The sequence below is a fragment of the Haliotis rubra genome, unplaced genomic scaffold (genome assembly GCF_003918875.1).
Source record: "Haliotis rubra isolate DU_JTF1 unplaced genomic scaffold, ASM391887v1 Scf1217, whole genome shotgun sequence".
In the NCBI taxonomy this organism is placed as follows: domain Eukaryota; kingdom Metazoa; phylum Mollusca; class Gastropoda; order Lepetellida; family Haliotidae; genus Haliotis; species Haliotis rubra.
Genome location: NW_025765134.1, coordinates 55,749 through 81,627, shown reverse-complemented (window position 1 = coordinate 81,627; position 25,879 = coordinate 55,749). Strand labels below are relative to the sequence as shown.

General features: G+C 43.2%; 1 protein-coding gene across 2 annotated transcripts in view; it reads left to right on the top strand.

Annotated features, from left to right (window-relative positions):
• LOC124265778 (polypeptide N-acetylgalactosaminyltransferase 13-like) overlaps positions 1 to 10,374 on the top strand; it is a 97,934-nt gene extending 87,560 nt beyond the window's left edge. Inside the window, exons 13-15 of one of the 2 annotated variants that reach the window (XM_046700595.1) lie at positions 1,363 to 1,497; positions 4,536 to 4,614; positions 8,712 to 10,374. In XM_046700595.1, the coding sequence (XP_046556551.1) occupies positions 1,363 to 1,497; positions 4,536 to 4,614; positions 8,712 to 8,773 (276 nt within the window). In that variant the 3' untranslated portion in view covers positions 8,774 to 10,374. Of the gene's footprint in view, positions 1 to 1,362; positions 1,498 to 2,039; positions 2,169 to 4,535; positions 4,615 to 8,711 lie in introns of both variants that reach the window. The other variant, XM_046700602.1, reaches the window with a different exon arrangement.
• The last annotated feature ends 15,505 nt before the right edge of the window (positions 10,375 to 25,879 follow it).

Here is a 25,879-nt window from a genome sequence, read left to right as displayed (position 1 = left end):
TCTTTGATATATATTCAATCATGACTTGGAACTAGCTTGCAGTGCTTATGAAATGTAACAGACAAAACCAACCTTGTGAAAAATATTGTTAAAGCAAACAAGTGTTCCAAAATTGTTTGTGGTCAATTATGAGAAATCATGATCGATTGCTTGGTCGTTTAGTCATTGCGACCAATCTTCAATTACAGTCATCCCTCGCAATAACGCTCTTCGCGATACCACGGATTCGGTTAAACCGCGGGGTAAGCCGTGGCTCCCATAAAAAAAGTTGCCCAGTGATCACACATATTCACGTCATCGAAAATAGCACATCAACAAATCCGCTCTTGAGCTCTTGTTAATCACGTTGTAAACTAGTGAAATTCAGTGTGGATTGCAATTAACAGTGTTTATCGTACATATCCATGGTTTTTCAGATGCTTAAAACGTGCAGGTTTTTTTTCAATAATAATAGATGAACAGCGAAACATCGTAATAACTTTATAATAAAGACACTTACAACGTTTGCTACGATGCAACACACCGCGTAATTGCGCGGGTAAACTCCGCCATCCGAGAATGTATGTCAGAAAACACATTTTATTTGATTAAATTCAATCCCATTTTCATTCGTTAAAACTGTTTACAATAACAATGGAGAAACCGTGAGTGAAATGGCACTACCTCATTCCATACAACGCCCGCTTACCACGTTCGAGAGGGTCCCTTTTTCGCGCGCCTACCGCGATAGCACCAATTTCACATTTTTCTCAGCAATCACGAACAGCTTACAGCATTGTCATCCATTGACCCCAAGACCAGCGTTATTGACTCATTGAAGTCATATTTGACAATTAATTGCCAACATTTTGTTTTTACAATCAAAGTGGCATGTACCGCGGCAATGCTAATTATTATGTTAAATATGTTCGTAGAAAACATGCATTATACTTATACGATAGCAAGATCTCTGTTAGAATAACTGCTTGACATATAAATTATTCTGATAATGGAATAGAAATTCTTTCATGTTATATTTTCGGATCGTTTTTAACTGAATCACCGGTACATTGGACCAAAACATCGATCTGTGCCCAGCTGATTGCTATTTCCGGCTTGTCCTTTGTTCCACGTTATGTAATCGTTACTATAACACGGGTGTCTAATAACGCGGGTGGTCATCCATGGACCCCAAGACCCGGGCTATGGCGAGGGATGCCTGTATTTCAGTTAATCGGACCACCACTACTAAACTGAGTGGTTTAACTCGTTAGAGTAACACTTGGAGTAAGGTATTATTATGGAGTTATGGCTGTGTGGCTGGATTCCCTGGTCCACACTTCTTCAAGGATGCTGTCATGTGCTAACATCATTCTGTTCCAGGTGTTTTCTTATACCAAAAAGAAAGCTCTCCAGACGGATGACCTGTGTTTGGATGTCTCTTCTGTGACCGGCCCTGTCAAACTATTTCAGTGCCACGGGCTGGGGGGCAACCAAAAGTGGGAATATGATTTAGAGGTATTGTTGCTGCTTGCAATGCTCCGTAGTCTGCAGAATGTGTCCATATAAATGTGTGCATAGGAAAAATTGTTTATGTCAAGGGAGGCAACTCTGAAAAGGATGATGGCATGATTTGTTTTGTCGATGGGTGTTTCGGCCAAAGAACAATACTGATAATTTGTCTGTCAGTTTGCAAGAAATTATCATTTATATGATGCATTCTGTTGACTTAATGTGTACTGAGAAGGACAAGGGGCAGACAACTGTGTCAGGGTTTCTGACAGTACCATCATCTGTTACTGTTCATCAAATCTATTATTGAACAAATGAGTATTTGGGGGAAATGAGTAGTAGTGAGTCCTGATGAGGTGTTGGTGACCTGAGATATGCACTGTCTGCCCCAGTCTTCATCTCACTGCATGCGGCTTGTGACAGGTGTTGTCTCTAACAGTTCTGTTCCTTTCAGCTGAGGGCTGCCATCTCCAGTGTGGTGCACTTGCATGACTTGTATGGCTGTATGTCTCACTGTCAGTAAATGTTTGTTTTTGATGACCGACTAGGTGTTTGCTTATACCAAGAAGAAACTCATTATGACGGATGAGAATATGTGTGTCCAGGCGCACGGCTCATCAGCCGTGTATTTTGCACGGTGCGATGCTGACAACGTCCATTGGGAATATAGTCCACAGGTAGTACTATATGTTTGAGCTATTAGTAGTCAGCAGTATAAGGCTGAACACAGCCAAGCCACCAGTAGTGCCACGTATATGTCTATGAAAGGTATGCATAGTTTTCAGTACACAAACTTCACAGGCAGCACCAGCTAGAAGTCCTGGTCAAGTCTCTGTACACAACTGGGACCATTAGATGGAGAGAAGCACACTGTCAACTGAAAGTCCTTGAAGGCTGAAATGTTGATAGTAGCACACACTTCACACACAGTCTTGAATGATTGACGTGTTGGTAGAAGCACATAGTTCACTGACTGACCAGGATGATTGACGTGTTGGTAGAAGCACATAGTCATCTGAGATTCCGGGATGGTCGGTGTGTTGGTAGAAGCACATAGTCCACTGAGAGTACAGAATAGTTGGTGTGTTGGTAGAAGCACATCGTCCACTGAGAGTACAGAATAGTTGGTGTGTTGGTAGAAGCACATAGTCCACTGACTGTCCAGGATGATTGATGGGTTGGTAGAAGCACATAGTCCGCTGATAGTACAGAATAGTTGGTGTGTTGGTAGAAGCACTTAGTCAACTGAAAGTCCAGAATAGTTGGTGTTTTGGTAGAAGCACATAGTCCACTGAGAGTACAGAATAATTGAAGTGTTGGTAGAAGCACATAAAATACACAATGCCATTTTAGAAAGTGGTCAAATGTAACATATGTTATATTTGGGATTACACTTTCTTAGTAAAGTTCAGATTCTAGTACTTTCTTGGGTTGACTCCCATTTGGGATTCGAACCCACCCCCTCAGAGTCAGGCACCTAATCGCCAGCACACGAGGTCAGACGCCTAGACCGCTCAGCCACCGCGGCTTCCACGCCTCCCTGTAGTACACTGAACAGCCAATGACTCTTGTACTCACCTTGTATGAGCTCCATGACTCGTGTACTCACCTTGTACGAGCTCCATGACTCATGTACTCACCTTGTATGAGCACCATGACTCTTGTACTCACCTTGTATGAACTCCATGACTCGTGTACTCACCTTGTATGAGCTCCATGACTCATGTACTCACCTTGTAAGAGCACCATGACTCATGTACTCACCTTGTATGAGCTCCATGACTCACCTTGTATGAGCTGAGCTCTATGACTCGTGTACTCACCTTGTATGAGCTCCATGACTCGTGTACTCACCTTGTAAGAGCACCATGACTCATGTACTCACCTTGTACGAGCACCATGACTCTTGTACTCACCTTGTATGAGCTCCATGACTTGTGTACTCACCTTGTACGAGCACCATGACTCTTGTGTACTCACCTCTCAGCCCCATGACTCTTACTTACACCTTTCACAGCTCCATGACTTCGAGCTCCATGACTCCATGACTACTCACCTTGTATGAGCTCCATGACTCTTGTACTCACCTGGTATGAGCTCCATGACTCCATGACTCATGTACTCACCTTGTATGAGCTTCATGACTCTTGTACTCACCTTGGTATGAGCTCCATGACTCGTGTACTCACCTTGTACGAGCACCATGACTCATGTACTCACCTTGTACGAGCACCATGACACTTGTACTCACCTTGTATGAGCTCCATGACTCGTGTACTCACCTTGTACAAGCACCATGACTCGTGTACTCACCTTGTGTGAGCTCCATGACTCGTGTACTCACCTTGTATGAGCTCCATGACTCGTGTACTCACCTTGTACGAGCTCCATGACTCGTGTACTCACCTGGTATGAGCTCCATGAATCTTGTACTCATCTTGTACAAGCTCCATGACTCGTGTACTCACCTTGTACGAGCACCATGACTCGTGTACTCATCTTGTACGAGCACCATGACTCGTGTACTCACCTTGTACGAGCACCATGACTCGTGTACTCATCTTGTACGAGCACCATGACTCGTGTACTCACCTTATACGAGCACCATGACTCGTGTACTCATCTTGTACTCATGACTTGTACGAGCACCATGACTCGTGTACTCACCTTGTACAAGCACCATGACTAGTGTACTCACCTTGTACGAGCTCCATGACTCGTGTACTCATCTTGTACGAGCATACACAGCAGTAACACTCGGTACATGGAGCTACAGTCAGTTTTCTTGAGGCAGCATTAACACCTAGTATTCTGAGTAACTCTGTCTTCTCATCAGTAAATAGATATGTTCTCATCCTCATGTAGACCAGAAACTTTTACAAGAAAAGATGACCCTAACGCTAACCCAAACGAAGTTTTCAATTCTTTTATGTATGAATATATGTTGTACTGTTTGCACACGTATGATGCAAAGCACTGTCTTATTGTGACAAGCTGCTTGTGTTTGTGTCAGTATTAATGTCATTTTATTTTCCTTCTGGCAGACTCTGACGCTGAGACATGTCAACACTGGGCTGTGTCTAGGAAAACCGTCTGTCCATGACTCAGGGACTCCATCACTTGGTATGTATGTTCCGGTATTCATGGAGTAGGCACCAGGGATCAGTCAGTGGGCACCAGGGATCAGGCAGTATGCACCAGGGATCAGGCAATGGGCACCAGTGATCAGGCAGTAGGCACACGGGATAGGGCAGTAGGCACCAGGCAGTAGTTACCAGGGATCAGGCAGTAGTTACCAGGGATCAGGTAATAGGCACCAGGGATCAGGCAGTAGGCAACAAGCGGTAGTTATCAGGGATCAGGCACTAGTTACCAGGGATGAGGCAGTAGGCACCAGGCAGTAGTTACCAGGGATCAGGTAGTAGGCACCAGGGATGAGGCAGTAGGCACCAGGCAGTAGTTACCAGGGATCAGGTAGTAGGCACCAGGCAGTAGTTACCAGGGATGAGGCAGTAGGCACCAGGCAGTAGTTATCATGGATCCTGCAGTAGTTACCAGGCAGTAGTTACCAGGGATGAGGCAGTAGGCACCAGGCAGTAGTTATCAGGGATCAGGCACTAGTTACCAGGGATGAGGCAGTAGTTATCAGGGATCAGGTAGTAGGCACCAGGCAGTAGTTACCAGGGATCAGGCAGTAGGGACCAGGCAGTAGTTATCAGGGATCAGGCACTAGTTACCAGGGATGAGGCAGTAGGCACCAGGCAGTAGTTATCATGGATCCTGCAGTAGTTACCAGGCAGTAGTTACCAGGGATGAGGCAGTAGGCACCAGGCAGTAGTTATCAGGGATCAGGCACTAGTTACCAGGGATGAGGCAGTAGTTATCAGGGATCAGGTAGTAGGCACCAGGCACTAGTTACCAGGGATGAGGCAGTAGGCGCCAGGCAGTAGTTATCAGGGATCAGGCAGTAGGCACCAGGCAGTAGTTATCAGGGATCAGGCAGTAGTTATCAGGGATCAGGCACTAGTTACCAGGGATCAGGCACTAGTTACCGGGGATGAGGCAGTAGGCACCAGGCAGTAGTTATCAGGGATCAGGTAGTAGACACCAGGCAGTAGTTACCAGGGATCAGGCAGTAGGCACCAGGCAGTAGTTATCAGGGATCAGGCACTAGTTACCAGGGATGAGGCAGTAGGCACCAGGCAGTAGTTATCAGGGATCAGGCAGTAGTTACCAGGGGTCAGCCAGTAGGCACCAGGGATCAGGCAGTAGGCACCAGGCGGTAGTTACCAGGGATCAGGCACTAGTTACCAGGGATGAGGCAGTATTTACCAGGGATCAGGTAGTAGGCACCAGGCAGTAGTTATCAGGGATCAGGCACTAGTTACCAGGGATCAGGCACTAGTTACCAGGGATCAGGCACTAGTTACCAGGGATGAGGCAGTAGTTAACAGGGATCAGGCAGTAGGCACCAGAGATCAGGCAGTAGGCAACAGGCAGTAGTTACCAGGGATCAGGCACTAGTTACCAGGGATGAGGCAGTAGGCACCAGGCAGTAGTTACCAGGGATCAGGCAGTAGGGATCAGGCAGTAGGCACCAGAGATCAGGCAGTAGGCAACAGGTGGTAGTTACCAGGGATCAGGCACTAGTTACCAGGGATGAGGCAGTAGGCACCAGGGATCAGGCAGTAAGCACCAGGCAGTAGTTATCAGGGATCAGGCACTAGTTACCAGGGATCAGGCAGTAGGCACCAGGGATCAAGTAGTAGGCACCAGGCAGTAGTTACCAGGGATGAGGCAGTAGGCACCAGGCAGTAGTTACCAGGGATCAGGCACTAGTTACCAGGGATGAGGCAGTAGGCACCAGGCAGTAGTTATCAGGGATCAGGCAGTAGGCACCAGGGGTCAGGCAGTAGTTATCAGGGATCAGGCAGTAGGCACCAGGGGTCAGGCAGTAGTTACCAGGGGTCAGGCAGTAGGCACCAGGGATCGGGCAGTAGGCACCAGAGATCAGGCAGTAGGCAACAGGTGGTAGTTACCAGGGATCAGGCACTAGTTACCAGGGATGAGGCAGTAGGCACCAGGCAGTAGTTACCAGGGATCAGGCACTAGTTACCAGGGATGAGGCAGTAGGCACCAGGGATCGGGCAGTAGGCACCAGAGATCAGGCAGTAGGCAACAGGTGGTAGTTACCAGGGATCAGGCACTAGTTACCAGGGATGAGGCAGTAGGCACCAGGCAGTAGTTACCAGGGATCAGGCAGTAGGGATCAGGCAGTAGGCATCAGGAGTAGTTATCAGGTGGTAGTTACCAGGGATCAGGCACTAGTTACCAGGGATGAGGCAGTAGGCACCAGGGATCAGGCAGTAAGCACCAGGCAGTAGTTATCAGGAATCAGGCACTAGTTACCAGGGATCAGGCAGTAGGCACCAGGGATCAAGTAGTAGGCACCAGGCAGTAGTTACCAGGGATGAGGCAGTAGGCACCAGGCAGTAGTTACCAGGGATCAGGCAGTAGGGATCAGGCAGTAGTTACCAGAGATCAGGCAGTAGGCAACAGGTGGTAGTTACCAGGGATCAGGCACTAGTTACCAGGGATGAGGCAGTAGGCACCAGGCAGTAGTTACCAAGGATCAGGCAGTAGGGATCAGGCAGTAGGCACCAGAGATCATGCAGTAGGCAACAGGTGGTAGTTACCAGGGATCAGGCACTAGTTACCAGGGATGAGGCAGTAGGCACCAGGGATCAGGCAGTAAGCACCAGGCAGTAGTTATCAGGGATCAGGCACTAGTTACCAGGGATCAGGCAGTAGGCACCAGGGATCAAGTAGTAGGCACCAGGCAGTAGTTACCAGGGATGAGGCAGTAGGCACCAGGCAGTAGTTACCAGGGATCAGGCACTAGTTACCAGGGGATGAGGCAGTAGGCACCAGGCAGTAGTTATCAGGGATCAGGCAGTAGGCACCAGGGGTCAGGCAGTAGTTATCAGGGATCAGGCAGTAGGCACCAGGGGTCAGGCAGTAGTTACCAGGGGTCAGGCAGTAGGCACCAGGGATCGGGCAGTAGGCACCAGAGATCAGGCAGTAGGCAACAGGTGGTAGTTACCAGGGATCAGGCACTAGTTACCAGGGATGAGGCAGTAGGCACCAGGCAGTAGTTACCAGGGATCAGGCAGTAGGCACCAGGGATCGGGCAGTAGGCACCAGAGATCAGGCAGTAGGCAACAGGTGGTAGTTACCAGGGATCAGGCACTAGTTACCAGGGATGAGGCAGTAGGCACCAGGCAGTAGTTACCAGGGATCAGGCAGTAGGGATCAGGCAGTAGGCACCAGAGATCAGGCAGTAGGCAACAGGTGGTAGTTACCAGGGATCAGGCACTAGTTACCAGGGATGAGGCAGTAGGCACCAGGGATCAGGCAGTAAGCACCAGGCAGTAGTTATCAGGAATCAGGCACTAGTTACCAGGGATCAGGCAGTAGGCACCAGGGATCAAGTAGTAGGCACCAGGCAGTAGTTACCAGGGATGAGGCAGTAGGCACCAGGCAGTAGTTACCAGGGATCAGGCACTAGTTACCAGGGATGAGGCAGTAGGCACCAGGCAGTAGTTATCAGGGATCAGGCAGTAGGCACCAGGGGTCAGGCAGTAGTTACCAGGGGTCAGGCAGTAAGCACCAGGCAGTAGTTATCAGGGATCAGGCACTAGTTACCAGGGATCAGGCAGTAGGCACCAGGGATCAGGCAGTAGGCACCAGGCGGTAGTTACCAGGGATCAGGCACTAGTTACCAGGGATGAGGCAGTAGTTACCAGGGATCAGGTAGTAGGCACCAGGCAGTAGTGACCAGGGATCAGGTAGTAGGCACCAGGCAGTAATTACCAGGGATCTGGCAGGGGGCACCAGGCAGTAGTTACTAGGGATCAGCCAGTTGGCACCAAGGATGTCCAATAGGCACCATGGATCAGCCAGTAGGCAGATAAGACAGTAGTTATCAGGGATCAGGCAGTAGTTATCAGGGATCAGGCAGTAGGCACCATGGATCAGCCAGTAGGCAGATAGGACAGTAGGCACCAGGGATTAGGCAGTAGGCACCAATAGAGGGGAGATACAAGGTGTAATATGTTGGGTTACAAGTGGGGATGGGGTCGTACATTTTACATGTTTTGTCGAAATAGAAATCATTTCTTTTTGTGACGTATTTGTGAACTTCCTTTCCTTCTCTGCAGGGGAGTGCACTGGGTTGCCTTCACAACAATGGCAGCTGAGCGATATGAAGTGGAAGAACTAGTGAATTGTGGGATACACATACGACAGTTGGCCGATGCGACTTGTGCTGTCAGTATGTTTGTCAGATCTCAGGAGTTTCTGTTGTACCTTATAGAGATATATGTACCTCTGCCATCCAGGAAGATGCCCTCCTTTAACATGGAGTATGTGTGCGTGTAAGTGTGTGTCTGAGCTGAAGGTCAACCAGCACTTTATGTTGACAACAACCATGTTTCCTTGTTCTTAATGTGAACTACAGATAAAGACAAAACAGAGATATGACTGTGACTGTGGTCAGGATCGGAATACATCCAGACTGCGCTGCTAATAGACTTGTGTGATGCTTGTTCACAAGATGCTGGACAGTGCTGAATGGATGGAGCTGCAGACATTGTAACATCTGTCTCTGTCATCAAGATTTGACAATGAGAGCCATGGACACTGGAGATGTTTTGCCATGGACACAGAGTAACATTTGCCATGGTAACATGGGTATGTATTGCCATGGATACACGGTAGTATTTTACCATAGCAACATTGGTATTACACTAAGTAACATTTTGCCATGGCAACATGGGTGTGTATTGCCATGGGCATAGAGCCTGTAGCCATGGACACAGGAGAGAGTGTGTCATCAAGGTGTGACAGAAGATGCCATATACAGAAGAAATCTCTACCATATTTTATATCCTTTTTGTATATTTGGAATTCATTGTATAATCTGATGATATTGTGTAATCATCTCATCCCATTGTATGAATATTTCTTTGTTGTCTATAAGATGTTTATGATTCTGTGAAAGATGAGAATACCTATTGAAGATGTTACTTGTTTTCACTTGTGATGGGCCTGCAATATACAGTGTTATAAGTTTGGGCCTCACTTTGAACAACTCGGGTTTACTTGTCCATGTCCCTTGTGGCTGAACAGATCTATGGCCTTTTAGATGACACAACAGCTCTGTGCCATATTTGTCACACTGCCGAACACATGTATGTACCCAATCAGAAGCCATGTGCAGCTCACAGACGTGGCATGGAGTTGTAAGTGCAGCTGTCATGTGGGATATCTAATATATATCCTACTATATCCATGTATGATAACATATAGATATCCTGCAGTCAGCTATGCATGATAACATATATATCCCACAGTGTGCCATGTGGTATACAAGTTCTACAGTCTACAATGTTGGATACAATACAGAGTTTTCAATCTGCCTTGTGGGACTAGATCTATATACGTATAGTGAGATAGCATCTATACATCCTACAATCTACCATGTGGGTAAACATGTCCAATACTGTTATGCGGGCTAACAGATCAGCCAGTGTGTGGAGTATTGGTGCAACCTGCTAAGTGGGGTGAAGGTACTAACAACTGTGTGGGTTAACAGATCAGCCAACTGTGTGAGCTGCCTGTGTAACCTACTGTGTTTGTGTGTAATGGTGCAACCTACTGTGTGTGGTAATGGTGCAACCTAATGTTCGGAGATAATGGTGCAACCTAATGTGTGTGGCTTAAATGTTGTGCAACCTACTGTGTGGGGTAATGGTGCAACCTACTGTGTGTGTGTGGGGAGGGGGGGGGGGGGCAAGTAGTGCAACCTATTAAGTGAGCTAACAGATCAGCCTACTGTGTGTGGGTAATGGTGCAACCCATTAAGTGGGCTAACAGATCAGCCAGTGTGTGGAGTATTGGTGCAACCAGCTAAGTGGGGTGAAGGTGCTAACAAGTGTGTGGGTTAACAGATCAGCCTACTGTGTGAGCTGTCAGTGCAACCTACTGTGTTTGTGTGTGGGGGTGGGGTTGTATGGGTGTAACCTACTGACATGGGTATGGGTGCAGCTACCTACTGTATGGGGTGACAGAGTAACCTATGATGTAGACTGACAAAGCACCCAACCATGTATGCTTACACTGCAACCTTTCATATAATGGTACACAACCGACCGACTATGAAAACAACTGTGTGGACTATTTGTTAAGTTGTTTCAGAAATATTAGGTATTTTAGTTTTTCTTATATGATTGGACTCCAGCAAATGATGGGTCTGGTGACCAACTCACAGGAGGCAGCCACGGAGATATGCTATGTGTTCCTTGTCCACTTGTGTCAGTAGTTGCACATTGCTTGGCTACTCTGTTCCCAGCTGTCCTTGTTATTGCATGTGATACAGGGTTAACATTCTTGTCTTTATTTGAAGGTCAAATTGATTTCACATAAAAGGAAAAATGCTGTCACACCACTACTTGAAAGAACATCTTACACCACTGCAGGATACAAAGTCTTACACCAATGCAGGAAAGAGAGCCTTACACCACTGTAGGATAGAACATCTTACACCACTGCAGGCAAGAACGTCTTACACCACTGCAGAAAAGATTGTCCTACACCACTGCAGAAAAGATTGTCCTACACCACTGCAGGATAGAACGTCTTACACCAATGCAGGAAAGAGAGCCTTACACCACTGCAAGATAGAACGTCTTACACCACTGCAGGATAGAACGTCTTACACCAATGCAGAATAGAGCGTCTTACGCCACTGCAAGATAGAGCGTCTTACACCACTGCAGGAAAGAGAAGATTGTCTTACACCACTGCAGGAAAGAGCCGGTTTACACCACTGCAAGGATAGAGCGCCTTACACCACTGCAGGAAGAGAAAGAGTGCCTTACACCACTGCAAAGATTGTCTTACACCACTGCATTATAGGACGTCGTAACCACCACTGCAGGAAAGAACATCTTCCACCACTGCAGGAAAGAGTGTCTTACACCACTGCAGGAAAGAGTGTCTTACACCACTGCAGGAAAGAGAGTCTTACACCACTGCATTATAGGACGTCGTGACCACCACTGCAGGGTAGAACATCTTGCACCACTGCAGGAAAGAGTGTCTTACACCACTGCAGGAAAGAGCGTCTTACACCACTGCATTATAGGAATGAGTCTTACACCACTGCAGGAAAGAGCCACCCACTGCATTATAGGACATCTTGCCACCACTGCAGGGTAGAACATCTTGCACCACTGCAGGAATGAGTGTCTTACACCACTGCAGGAAAGAGCGTCTTACACCACTTCAGGAAAGAGCATCTTACACCACTGCAGGAAAGAGTGTCTTACACCACTGCATTATAGGACGTCTTAAACACCACTGCCGGGTAGAACATCTTACAGCACTGCAGGTTAGAGCGTCTTACACCACTGCTTGATAGAACGTCTTACACCACTGCAGGATAGAGCGTCTTACGCCACTGCAAGAAAGAGCGTCTTACACCACTGCAGGAAAGAGTGGTTTACACCACTGCCGGGTAGAACATCTTACAGCACTGCAGGTTAGAGCGTCTTACACCACTGCAGGATAGAGTGTCTTACAACACTGCAGGATAGAACGTCTTACACCACTGCAGGATAGAACATCTTTACACCACTGCAGGAAAGAGTGTCTTACACCACTGCATTATAGGACGTCGTAACCACCACTGCAGGGTAGAACATCTTACACCACTGCAGGAAAGAGCGTCTTACACCACTGCAGGAAAGAGTGTCTTACACCACTGCATTATAGAACGTCTTACACCACTGCAGGAAGAACATCTTACACCACTGCGTCTTACACCACTGCAGGAAAGAGTGTCTTACACCACTGCAGGAAAGAGTGTCTTACACCACTGCATTATAGGACGTCTTAACCACCACTGCCGGGTAGAACGTCTTACAGCACTGCAGGTTAGAGCGTCTTACACCACTGCAGGATAGAGTGTCTTACACCACTGCATTATAGGACGTCGTAACCACCACTGCAGGGTAGAACATCTTGCACCACTGCAGGAATGAGTGTCTTACACCACTGCAGGAAAGAGCGTCTTACACCACTGCAGGAAAGAGTGTCTTACACCACTGCATTATAGGACGTCTTAACCACCACTGCCGGGTAGAACGTCTTACAGCACTGCAGGTTAGAGCGTCTTACACCACTGCATGATAGAGTGTCTTACACCACTGCATTATAGGACGTCGTAACCACCACTGCAGGGTAGAACATCTTGCACCACTGCAGGAATGAGTGTCTTACACCACTGCAGGAAAGAGCGTCTTACACCACTGCAGGAAAGAGTGTCTTACACCACTGCAGGAAAGAGCGTCTTACAGCACTGCAGGAAAGAGCGTCTTACAGCACTGCAGGTTAGAGTGTCTTACACCACTGCATTATAGGACGTCGTAACCACCACTGCAGGGTAGAACATCTTGCACCACTGCAGGAATGAGTGTCTTACACCACTGCAGGAAAGAGCGTCTTACACCACTGCAGGAAAGAGTGTCTTACACCACTGCAGGATAGAGTGTCTTACACCACTGCATTATAGGACGTCTTAACCACCACTGCCGGGTAGAACGTCTTACAGCACTGCAGGTTAGAGCGTCTTACACCACTGCAGGATAGAGTGTCTTACAACACTGCAGGATAGAGCGTCTTACAACACTGCAGGATAGAACGTCTTACACCACTGCAGGATAGAACATCTTTACACCACTGCAGGATAGAGTTTCTTTCACTACTGCAGGATAGGACATCTTACACCACTGCAGGATAGAAGATGCAACAGCAGCTGTTTAGCTGTTATCCTCTCAAGTTAAGGCTGATGAAGGATTAAGTATTATGCAAGCATCACAGCATGTTCATGGCAATAGCTGTATGCTCTCTGGGTGAATGCATGCTCTCTCTGCACTGGGAAAAGTCAACCATAATACCTTTCTCACCAGGTGTTGGGCAGGATATTTAGTTCTTATCTGTATTAGGAGGTCAATGTGTAAGCACTTAATGTTTAGTTGAGATGTTCCACTCACTTTATGGTATATGCAGTCACTGTCTGGTAGAGTTCGACATATATGCAGCAGTCACTGTCTGGTAGAGGAGGGCCTATGAGTCTCATGGGGGTCAGCCTAAATGTGTTAACTGACTCTTTGAAGTTGACCTGCAAGTACTCACTGTCCATAGAGGTCAACTGTCTGTGGTCAGTTGGCACGATTTGGTATAGATGTGTCTTGTGTTGCCTCCATGAGGACCAGGATGGGTAAACTCACGGTCAGGGTTAGAATACTGCTTACCAACTGTTGCTGCATATTATTTATTCTACTGACAAGCAGCTACAGTTTTATATGGAGATATGGTATGGTTTTATATAGACATTGACAATGTATAGGATATATATATATATATTTTGCTTGTGTTTCATATGTTTAACTCATGTTGGTATTTATATGCATGTTGATTGTTCACTGATGTACAAAGACAACGTTGTATACAATGAGAAGTTTAGATGTGGGTGTACATATATGTGACACCACTCTATGTGGCTGTGCCCTACCTACAGCTCACGTCATCATGCTGCACAGATTCTGCAGCCTCAGCTGTCTCTACCAATGTCTGATTTCATGTTGCTTCTCATGTTGCTGGAAGATTGAAGACAAGCAGGAAGGACGTGATTTTCTCCTCTTTCTGTTCACAAAGCTAATCACATCCTTGAGGTTACAGAGGAGAATCAAGAATTATTGGTGACATTTGTTCACTTATGTCAGCTTATGTATGTTGCCAGATTCCATGGCAGATTGTAGAAGCACCTCACTGTACATTTGTCTTTTGTTGGATGGTGTAGTAAAATTGATCAGTTTAAATTCTGTCATAGCAAAGTCATATAGTTATTCTTGAGACAAGAGTATTGTTGGTTCATAGGCAGGTACTTTTTTTAAAAAACAAAAACAACACATGCTTCTTTTGCAAAATCAATTTTTGTAAAGACAGCCAGGGAACCATTTGTTGTTCTTCTTTTCCTAATGAACACAATTACTTGTCCTACTACACATTTAAAATTAGGGGTCCAGGATTTGTGTACTCAGGTCTGGCAGTACTGTCACAGACTTTCAAGTAATATCAGCATAATGGTTGTGTATAAGATCTATGCTGTATCATCACTGTATATCATTACAGCGGCTTGGCACAATGGTTAGAGTTCTGTGATTGTGGAAGATTCTGAAAGTGTCATCGAGTGATACCCTATTAACATAGGGCTACTATTAGCCCCTACAGTGTGTTGCAATGTTCACAGCTGTTTGTTGCAGGCAGCACCAGGCAGTGTGTAGTAGGACATGTTTGGAGTGATTTTGTGATGTTGTTAGTGAGGGCTGCACCTGTACAGCTTACATTTTTTGTAACTTTCAGAACTAATTAGATTGCAGCAAATAGTCAAATAATGTCCTAATCAAAATGATTCATGATTTTCTGGGACAATAGGTCCTGGTTTGGTGAACTGTGTAGTTGTATGTTGATGTGGTAGAACCGAAGTTGCTGTAGGAGACAAGAAGCATACAGGCTTGAACTGTAGGTTCTGTCACTGGCGTAACAAGTTGGGATTTACTGGTGTTGCTTTATATCACAGAATAGAAGCCTGCAGGCGTGAACTGTCATTGTAGCCTTACTTTATGCTGCATCATCATTCTTTGTCCCCGATAAAAATCAAAGGATGAACTGAACAACCCTGAATTCATAATAAGTGCAATCCAGACAATATTTGGACTGTACCATTGTATGGTTAAAGGGGTGTGAAATCCTGGATCCTGATCTCCTATCACATTGCTTGAAAGCAAAATTGAAAATGAAAAGTTTCAGTTACTTTTAAAAGTTTGTTTTACACAATACTGCCCATGTACATAGATAGACACACTTGAATATGCCATGCACCTTGAACAGGACATTTGATCCCTGGGAACATAAAGTTTTCCATTTTGACCTTGAGGATTGAAAAAGTGCTCATGAGATATGTTATGATTTGTTTGAGCTTCATAGAAGTAATGTGGCAATATTGGACACAAGGAATCACTTCAACTGAGATAAGTGAGCATTCCAGTATGATCAGGCTGCCCTAATGGTATAGTGTGGGATGATCAACAATCATGTGTTGATACACCAACACTGGTGCATTCTTATTGATTGATGTGATCTCTGTCACCATTTTGTTTCATCTGACCAATGCATTGTTCTTTTTTTCAAAGCATTTCAATTTCTTATAATGGTCACAATTAACGGCTGCTGATGTTCTCCTATTATGTTGTGTGTACATCAAGCCCACCACTACACTAGGAGATATCCTAAAGCTCATGTCCTCTCAAAACCCTCTCCCATACCCCCCTCCCCACCCCCACTGTTGTCTACTCACACCAAAACCCTGTCCTCACTCTTGATGATTGTTCTGGGTGATTACCCAGCTAATTCCTTCATATCCTGGAGCTTAGCCCTAAGTGGACATGTACAGGCCATATTTTCAATACGCCTTGTTATAAATGAACATTTCCTGAACACTAGTCAGTGTGTCTTGCCCATGGAATATTAGGTACAAAATGGTCATCCTTTCAAGACTTTCAGTTGTGGTTGTATTGGCCACCAGTCTGCCTCCTTTCATTGAGTCTGTCATGTACTAGAGTGTGACCTTCCTGAATATATATGCTTCAAAACAATCAAATAAAAATGCCATTACATTTTAATTGTTTTATGTTGTTGATATCATTTTTAGTGTTATCAGAACATATGTAAGCCTGTTCACCAATACTCTTGTCATATTGGTCATATTTGAATATAAGTCACCAAACCATTTCCACATGGATAAGAAATTTTTGCTAAAAGCACAGTCAATTGAACAATTACCATTATACCGGGAGCAATTATGTTTGTGAAACCACATTTTTGATGGAAGGTGAACATGTAAAGCCCACAATGCTGCTGGCTCTCACAGACAAATGGAAAGGTTGGTCAATTGTTCACTGGGAAGAAATCATCAGAACCTATGGTTCAAGTCAAAATAGGGAATCGGACATCATTTTTGTTAGTGATGAGTAAAGTTTGGAATGTACTTCACATGTTTACTATAACACATTTGAATCACATCTGAGAAAGATTAATATCACAGCCTTGATAGAGCATGCTGGATTGTGCTCCAAAATTTGTTAAATGTAAACACCAAAGCCTGGAGCTTTTGGTTTTTTTGCTCAACACAACAAGCCTGTTTCGCTCAGGTCATAGAGCCTTGTGCAGAGTTTATTTATCACTCTCTCTATATATATGTTGCGGCCTGGGATTTACCCTCTGTGTCAGTGAGAAGAGAATAAAGGCTGCGGGTGTGAGGTGAACTCGTTTATTTCTGTGGAATCAGGTGATCGGGTGATATCAGTTGATATCAGCAGACACTCTGTAACAATAGTATTATCATAAGTTCAATTTCATTCATGGGTTAAGATACAAGCGTACATATTACATCACACTATATTACATAACATCAATAAGCATATGTTTAAATTACTTCATTGTGATTTATATAAATATGCATAATCCAATCACACTTACAATACAAAGTTATATATAAAATCATCACTCATACACACATTCTTGCATAAGAGTATTCATACATTTGTTAATTACACTATCAAATACTTTACTGAGAATGCTTACTTATGATACTTATTTATGTTATTTATTCATTAATAAAGCATATAGCATAAAGGACTATAATTACTAACCTTGGAAGTAGATTATTGGTTATCTTGAATTGCTGTGCACATTAAGTACTGGTGACAAGTGCTGTGTGTGAAAATGGCTGATGACCTATGATTTGAAAATAAGCCAATCCCAATCAACCAGGTGATCATTACAAATCACATACCTGACAGAAAGATAGAATAACCTAATTACCCTATGACCTTGTAATGGAATGATCCAAAGCAATCAGAGACCTGCATCAAGCACTTAAAACACTATTTGCCGACAACTGCTCATTGTGAACACAATGAACCTCTGTTGAACCCAAAACAACACAGATGTATATACATTTTGATAAAAATAACGCAACACATGAAGTTAATATAAATGCTTTTATTTCACCCTATTACATATATATACATATATATATGCATATACCTAGATATGAAACCCATGAAGCGGTCTCACTGGTCTCCTTTATTTCAAGTTCAGCGGGTAACACAGTGGACGGAAATTGGTTATTTGATTGTTATTAATAACATGTCATTGATAAATCTGAGGCTTAGGTTAAATTTCTTGGCCATATTACCTTATGATTTTGTCAACCCGAACATAAATTCTGACTCGTATGCATAAAGAAACAGATCCGCAAGGATGGGAGCACAATTGGTGTCCACGAGGATACCCACGTTTTGTCTAAACTGTTTTATCCCAAAACTTTACAAAGATGTTATCAAAGAACAAGTGCAGCATTTCACATGTTGTTTTCTCTGTAATCTTCAAACGACATTTGCTTTCATTTTTGAGAAATTGCCCTGAATATCTGAAGTTAGATTTATAAGCATGTCTATGTTCACCAGGTTCATTAACCAATACCCCATGATTCAAGGAATGTCAATAAAACAGTCCTCCATCTTCAACATGGCTTGAAATCGTTCTGATGTGATTGGGAATTGAATGTTCATAATGTAAAGAAAGACAACCCTCTTACTCCTAACGTGCAGTTGTATCTTCCCTACCAACAAAGATGTAGGCACCTTGCATGAACACAATGTAAAACGTTGATAGGAATCACTATCTCGATGGTCAGCATTGTTTACTTGATGGAAGTTAAGGAAACATATCCCTTGTGTTTTCAAAATACCCCATGTCGCCAACAGTTTACAACCTGCCCCTCACCTCCAACCCCATTCCCAAACCCACCTGTCCGTTTTGTTTAATATGCTGACAGATGATGCCGGACGGGGGATTACCGTCTTGTCTTTGATATGACGACTATAGTCTGTATTGGAAAGTTGAATACCGGACAAGTAGGAGTAATATAAGGTTATATCTTTATAAAGATTAAAAGGATAACAAATTTTAACAATTTTTAATACTGCATATAATTAACAATGCTTCATAACATGACATTCTAACATTCATAACAGTATACATGTATACACAATATCAATACATATCAATAACCAGTAAGATGCGGTACTGTACAGAATATTTCTGTCCGCTTAAAAATTGTCTCTTATACATATCCAGTGCCTCCTCCAGTTGTCGATATTTCCGGTTTTTTTATCTGGCATGTGCCACCAGCTTGAAGTTGCAAGATGGTTATCTCAACAAAGGCCTGTTCTTGTTTCAAGAAGTCCACCACCTTGAACAGACAGTGGCTGGTTCCTGCAATCTGTAGACTTAGCTTCCTGTGCCAGCCTTCCACGTGGTTTGTGGTGCGAGGTCCAACCGTCTGAAAGTGGTTCCAGGTCCCGCAACCATGGCCACCTCTACTCAGTAGCTAGTGACGTAGTAAGTAAAATTGACTACATTGTCACTTTCGAGAGCGTGCACAAGGGCATACCACCACAGGTCACTGACCAATTCCACTGGCACATGTGGAAGGGCTATGGCACGTCTGACAAGCGTAGTCACCCCTGGGTCTTCTTTGAAAGCAGACACCAGATTGCATTTCTGGACGTACTTCCAAAGAGCTTGACTGTAGTGAAAGAAGCATCCTTTCATAACACTGTGGGAAGATTGTATTCAACTGGGCTGCCCTTTCAAAGTCGGTGAAGATGATGGTCGGCGATAGGTTGAGATGGAGAGCGTCCGCATGGGACTTCACAATTCTAAACAAGAAAAAATTGTGTCCAGGGACACGGATGCCCCCCGCTGCTGTAGGAAGAGTTCAGACATTCAGGGTCCCACTGAAGTACTTCAAAACAGTACAAACAATGTGTTGAGGGGTTAGATAACACAACCTATTATCATATAAAGATCAATAATTGAACAAAATTCACGAACAAGTTCAATAAACATCTATGCAACTATGAGATGCACACCTTTCGAGTCCCAATAAAACACACATATAAGCTTAATCAATTCTGTTGAGCAGTTTTTGTGGAGAAGTGGATAGACCTAATCCCCTATTTCACTATCATCAGAGAGAAATTCAACAAAATTTGTTATATGGGACGAACAGGATGAATAGAACCAAATTCAACTAAGTTCAAACATCTGTAGAAGTGACAAAATTAAGAAATTGGATGAACAAGGTATGAGATGCACACCTATAGAGTTCCAATGAAACACTTGGGAAGCTCAATCAATTCTGTTGAGCAGCTTTTGTGGAGAAGTGGATAGACTTCACCCCCTACAACACTATATTCAGAGAGAAATTCAACAAAATTTATCTAAGTTCAAACGGCATTAAAATTGGAAAAATAAATAAAATACAAAATCAAAATATGAGATGCATGCCTTTAGAGTCCCTATACATGTGTAATCTAAATGAATTCCATCAAGTAGTTTTTTAGAAGAAGTAGATAACGTACACCCCCTGTTGGATGGAACGAACACAGGCTGAATAGAACAAAATTCAACTAAGTTCAAACATCTGTAAAAGTGATAGACTTCATCCCCTATTACACTATCATCATAGAGAAATTCAGCAAAATGTACCTAAGTTCAAATGTCTCTCAACTTACAAAATAAACCAATAAAATAAAAAAACAAAATATGAGATGCACACCATTAGAGTCCCAAGAAAGCCCATGTATAAGTTCATTTAATTCCACAGAGCGGTTATGGTGGAGAAGTGGATAGAATACATTCCCTGTTTCGTACGGACGGACGGACACCGAGGGTAACCCTATATGCCCCTGCCATATATGGCGGGGACATAAAAAGCGTATAGACGAGTATATGGACAACGTTACTGGGCTACTTCTTGCCCCTTCTTCAAGTCATCACCTGAAGAAGGGGCAAGAAGTAGCCCAGAAACGTGACATACAATAAACAAAACGTTGCCATCCATATACTCGTCTTATAAATACACCAACTTCTAAATGCCTCTCAAGAATCTAAAAAAGCGTTTATATGTCCATTCCGTCTTAATTGGTAATAGTCCATACACTAAAGGGCACATGTTACCCTCCACAAAAGCATGCTGTACATCTGAGTGAAGACATCGGGACACTTGTCAAATGTCCCATCACAATACACCACATCAGCTGCAGACAGAAATCTCAGGTTGGAGTCAGTCGTGAAGATGAGCATCTTGTCTCTGTCGCCAGGTGGAAGTTGTCGCCATCCGTAGTCTTGGTGTATATCTCTGCTCGATGTCGGAACGACAACGTGGCAGAGCCTGTCTTGTCTTGGCCCTCACTGTGTACAGAGAAGATTTAACAGAGGGATAGGTCGGGATCTGACTGATGACAACGTCTTTAGCTCCATCTTCTCGGAGGTCTGATGGAATAAACATCAGTATGTGTACAGAGCTGTGTACAGAGAAGATTTAACAGAGGGATAGGTCGGGATCTGACTGATGACAACGTCTTTAGCTCCATCTTCTCGGAGGCCTGATGGAATAAACATCAGTATGTGTACAGAGCTGTGTACAGAGAAGATTTAACAGAGGGATAGGTCGGGATCTGACTGATGACAACGTCTTTAGCTCCATCTTCTCGGAGGCCTGATGGAATAAACATCAGTATGTGTACAGAGCTGTGTACAGAGAAGATTTAACAGAGGGATAGGTCGGGATCTGACTGATGACAACGTCTTTAGCTCCATCTTCTCGGAGGCCTGATGGAATAAACATCAGTATGTGTACAGAGCTGTGTACAGAGAAGATTTAACAGAGGGATAGGTCGGGATCTGACTGATGACAACGTCTTTAGCTCCATCTTCTCGGAGGCCTGATGGAATAAACATCAGTATTAGATTTGTACAATATATACTCAGCAGCAAAAAAACCCCGTCAGTACGAATTCAAAATTAGATAGACACTGTAATCAGCAATGTGTATTATATGTCATGAATATATGATAATTGTTTTTTAATTATGTTTATTTTGTTGGTTGAATCTAAGCTAAAAATGTAACGATGACTTTCATTGGCTGGTTTATTTGCCGATACGCTCAGGGCTCAGACCATATATTGACTGGTGACACCTAATGAGTGGGGGATAATAAGGACTTAACTACTGCCACTCACAGAGAGAGTGTCGGGCCAATAAACATTTAACACCCCAAGTGATCAATGGGTCAAACAGACAAGAACAATATATACTTTTTGGTCGTCGATAGAAAAGGTGCAGATTGACTTTTTTTAAGAGGTATCTTTGTGTTTCCAGGCGTACTTCTAGTATTGCCATTTTGGAGATGTAGGTAGACGTTATTTATGTGTACATTACTGCAGTGGTTTTATTACCTATTGATGTGGATTACTTCATATGGACAGGTCGAGGTATCCTAGAGCATGCTATGAAATGTTGAAACAGTTTGATGAACAAGGCACACTGTTGGGTTTCACATATTTGTAAGTTACTCTTTGAAACTGGTTTTGTTTATGTCTGGAATAGCCGAGAATGTGGTAATGTCAAGATTTTTCAGTCTATGTTGACACAGAGATGCAAAGATATTGAATTTCAAAATTGGAATTTCAAGATTTCAAGGTCATCCTTTTTTATATTTATGGTAATTTTATAACTCTCTTGGGAGTTGAGAAGTATGTAATGGAGCTGTTTCAGTCAAAGAGAAGTATGTATTGGAGCTGTTTCAGTCAAAGAGAAGTATGTATTGGAGCTGTTTCAGTCAAAGAGAAGTATGTATTGGAGCTGTTTCAGTCAAAGAGAAGTATGTATTGGAGCTGTTTCAGTCAAAGAGAAGTATGTATTGGAGCTGTTTCAGTCAAAGAGAAGTATGTATTGGAGCTGTTTCAGTCAAAGAGAATGTATTGGTATTGTCAAAGAGCTGTTTCAGCTGTTTCCAGTCAAAGAGAAGTATGTATTGGAGCTGTTTCAGTCAAAGAGAAGTATGTATTGGAGCTGTTTCAGTCAAAGAGAAGTATGTATTGGAGCTGTTTCAGTCAAAGAGAAGTATGTATTGGAGCTGTTCCAGTCAAAGAGAAGTATGTATTGGAGCTGTTTCAGTCAAAGAGAAGTATGTATTGGAGCTGTTTCAGTCAAAGAGAAGTATGTATTGGAGCTGTTTCAGTCAAAGAGAAGTATGTATTGGAGCTGTTTCAGTCAAAGAGAAGTATGTATTGGAGCTGTTTCAGTCAAAGAGAAGTATGTATTGGAGCTGTTTCAGTCAAAGAGAAGTATGTATTGGAGCTGTTTCAGTCAAAGAGAAGTATGTATTGAGCTGTTCCAGTCAAAGAGAAGTATGTATTGGAGCTGTTTCAGTCAAAGAGAAGTATGTACTGGAGCTGTTTCAGTCAAAGAGAAGTATGTATTGGAGCTGTTCCAGTCAAAGAGAAGTATGTATTGGAGCTGTTTCAGTCAAAGAAGTATGTATTGGAGCTGTTTCCAGTCAAAGAGAAGTATGTATTGGAGCTGTTTCAGTCAAAGAGAAGTATGTATTGGAGCTGTTTCAGTCAAAGAGAAGTATGTATTGGAGCTGTTTCAGTCAAAGAGAAGTATGTATTGGAGCTGTTTCAGTCAAAGAGAAGTATGTATTGGAGCTGTTCCAGTCAAAGAGAAGTATGTATTGGAGCTGTTTCAGTCAAAGACAAGTATGTATTGGAGCTGTTTCAGTCAAAGAGAAGTATGTATTGGAGCTGTTTCAGTCAAAGAAGAAGTATGTATTGGAGCTGTTCCAGTCAAAGAGAAGTATGTATTGAGCTGTTTCAGTCAAAGAGAAGTATGTATTGAGCTGTTCCAGTCAAAGAGAAGTATGTATTGGAGCTGCTCAGTCAAAGAGAAGTATGTATTGGAGCTGTTCCAGTCAAAGAGAAGCATGTATTGAGCTGTTCCAGTCAAAGAGAAGTATGTATTGAGCTGCTCAGTCAAAGAGAAGTATGTATTGGAGCTGTTTCAGTCAAAGAGAAGTATGTATTGAGCTGTTTCAGTCAAAGAGAAGTATGTACTGAGCTGTTTTCAGTCATAGACAAGTATGTATTGGAGCTGTTTCAGTCAAAGAGAAGTATGTATTGAGCTGTTTCAGTCAAAGAGAAGTATGTATTGAGCTGTTTCCAGTCATAGACAAGTATGTATTGGAGCTGTTTCAGTCAAAGAGAAGTATGTATTGGAGCTGTTTCAGTCAAAGACAAGTATGTATTGAGCTGTTTCAGTCATAGACAAGTATGTATTGGAGCTGTTTCAGTCAAAGAGAAGTATGTATTGGAGCTGTTTCAGTCAAAGAGAAGTATGTATTGGAGCTGTTTCAGTCAAAGAGAAGTATGTATTGAGCTGTTCCAGTCAAAGAGAAGTATGTATTGAGCTGTTTCAGTCATAGACAAGTATGTATTGAGCTGTTCCAGTCAAAGAGAAGTATGTATTGAGCTGTTTCAGTCAAAGAGAAGTATGTATTGAGCTGTTTCAGTCAAAGAGAAGTATGTACTGGAGCTGTTTCAGTCATAGACAAGTATGTATTGGAGCTGTTTCAGTCAAAGAGAAGTATGTATTGGAGCTGTTTCAGTCATAGACAAGTATGTACTGGAGCTGTTTCAGTCATAGACAAGTATGTACTGGAGCTGTTTCAGTCAAAGAGAAGTATGTATTGGAGCTGTTCCAGTCAAAGAGAAGTATGTATTGGAGCTGTTTCAGTCAAAGAGAAGTATGTACTGGAGCTGTTTCAGTCAAAGAGAAGTATGTATTGGAGCTGTTCCAGTCAAAGAGAAGTATGTATTGGAGCTGTTTCAGTCATAGACAAGTATGTATTGGAGCTGTTCCAGTCAAAGAGAAGTATGTATTGAGCTGTTTCAGTCAAAGAGAAGTATGTATTGAGCTGTTTCAGTCAAAGAGAAGTATGTATTGGAGCTGTTTCAGTCATAGACAAGTATGTATTGAGCTGTTTCAGTCAAAGAGAAGTATGTATTGGAGCTGTTTCAGTCAAAGAGAAGTATGTACTGGAGCTGTTTCAGTCATAGACAAGTATGTATTGGAGCTGTTTCAGTCAAAGAGAAGTATGTATTGGAGCTGTTCCAGTCAAAGAGAAGTATGTATTGGAGCTGTTTCAGTCATAGACAAGTATGTATTGGAGCTGTTTCAGTCAAAGAGAAGTATGTATTGGAGCTGTTTCAGTCAAAGAGAAGTATGTATTGAGCTGTTTCAGTCAAAGAGAAGTATGTATTGAGCTGTTTCAGTCAAAGACAAGTATGTATTGAGCTGTTTCAGTCATAGACAAGTATGTATTGAGCTGTTTCAGTCAAAGAGAAGTATGTTGAGCTGTTTCCAGTCAAAGAGAAGTATGTACTGGAGCTGTTTCAGTCAAAGAGAAGTATGTATTGGAGCTGTTCCAGTCAAAGAGAAGTATGTATTGAGCTGTTTCAGTCATAGACAAGTATGTATTGAGCTGTTCCAGTCAAAGAGAAGTATGTATTGAGCTGTTTCAGTCAAAGAGAAGTATGTATTGAGCTGTTTCAGTCAAAGAGAAGTATGTACTGAGCTGTTTCAGTCATAGACAAGTATGTATTGGAGCTGTTTCCAGTCAAAGAGAAGTATGTACTGAGCTGTTTCAGTCATAGACAAGTATGTATTGAGCTGTTTCAGTCAAAGAGAAGTATGTACTGGAGCTGTTTCAGTCATAGACAAGTATGTATTGGAGCTGTTTCCAGTCAAAGAGAAGTATGTATTGGAGCTGTTTCAGTCATAGACAAGTATGTATTGAGCTGTTTCCAGTCAAAGAGAAGTATGTATTGAGCTGTTCCAGTCAAAGAGAAGTATGTATTGGAGCTGTTTCAGTCATAGACAAGTATGTATTGGAGCTGTTTCAGTCAAAGAGAAGTATGTATTGGAGCTGTTTCAGTCAAAGAGAAGTATGTATTGGAGCTGTTTCAGTCAAAGAGAAGTATGTATTGGAGCTGTTTCAGTCATAGACAAGTATGTATTGGAGCTGTTTCAGTCAAAGAGAAGTATGTACTGGAGCTGTTTCAGTCAAAGAGAAGTATGTATTGGAGCTGTTCCAGTCAAAGAGAAGTATGTATTGGAGCTGTTTCAGTCAAAGAGAAGTATGTATTGGAGCTGTTTCAGTCAAAGACAAGTATGTACTGAGCTGTTTCAGTCAAAGAGAAGTATGTATTGAGCTGTTTCAGTCAAAGAGAAGTATGTATTGGAGCTGTTTCAGTCAAAGACAAGTATGTATTGAGCTGTTTCAGTCAA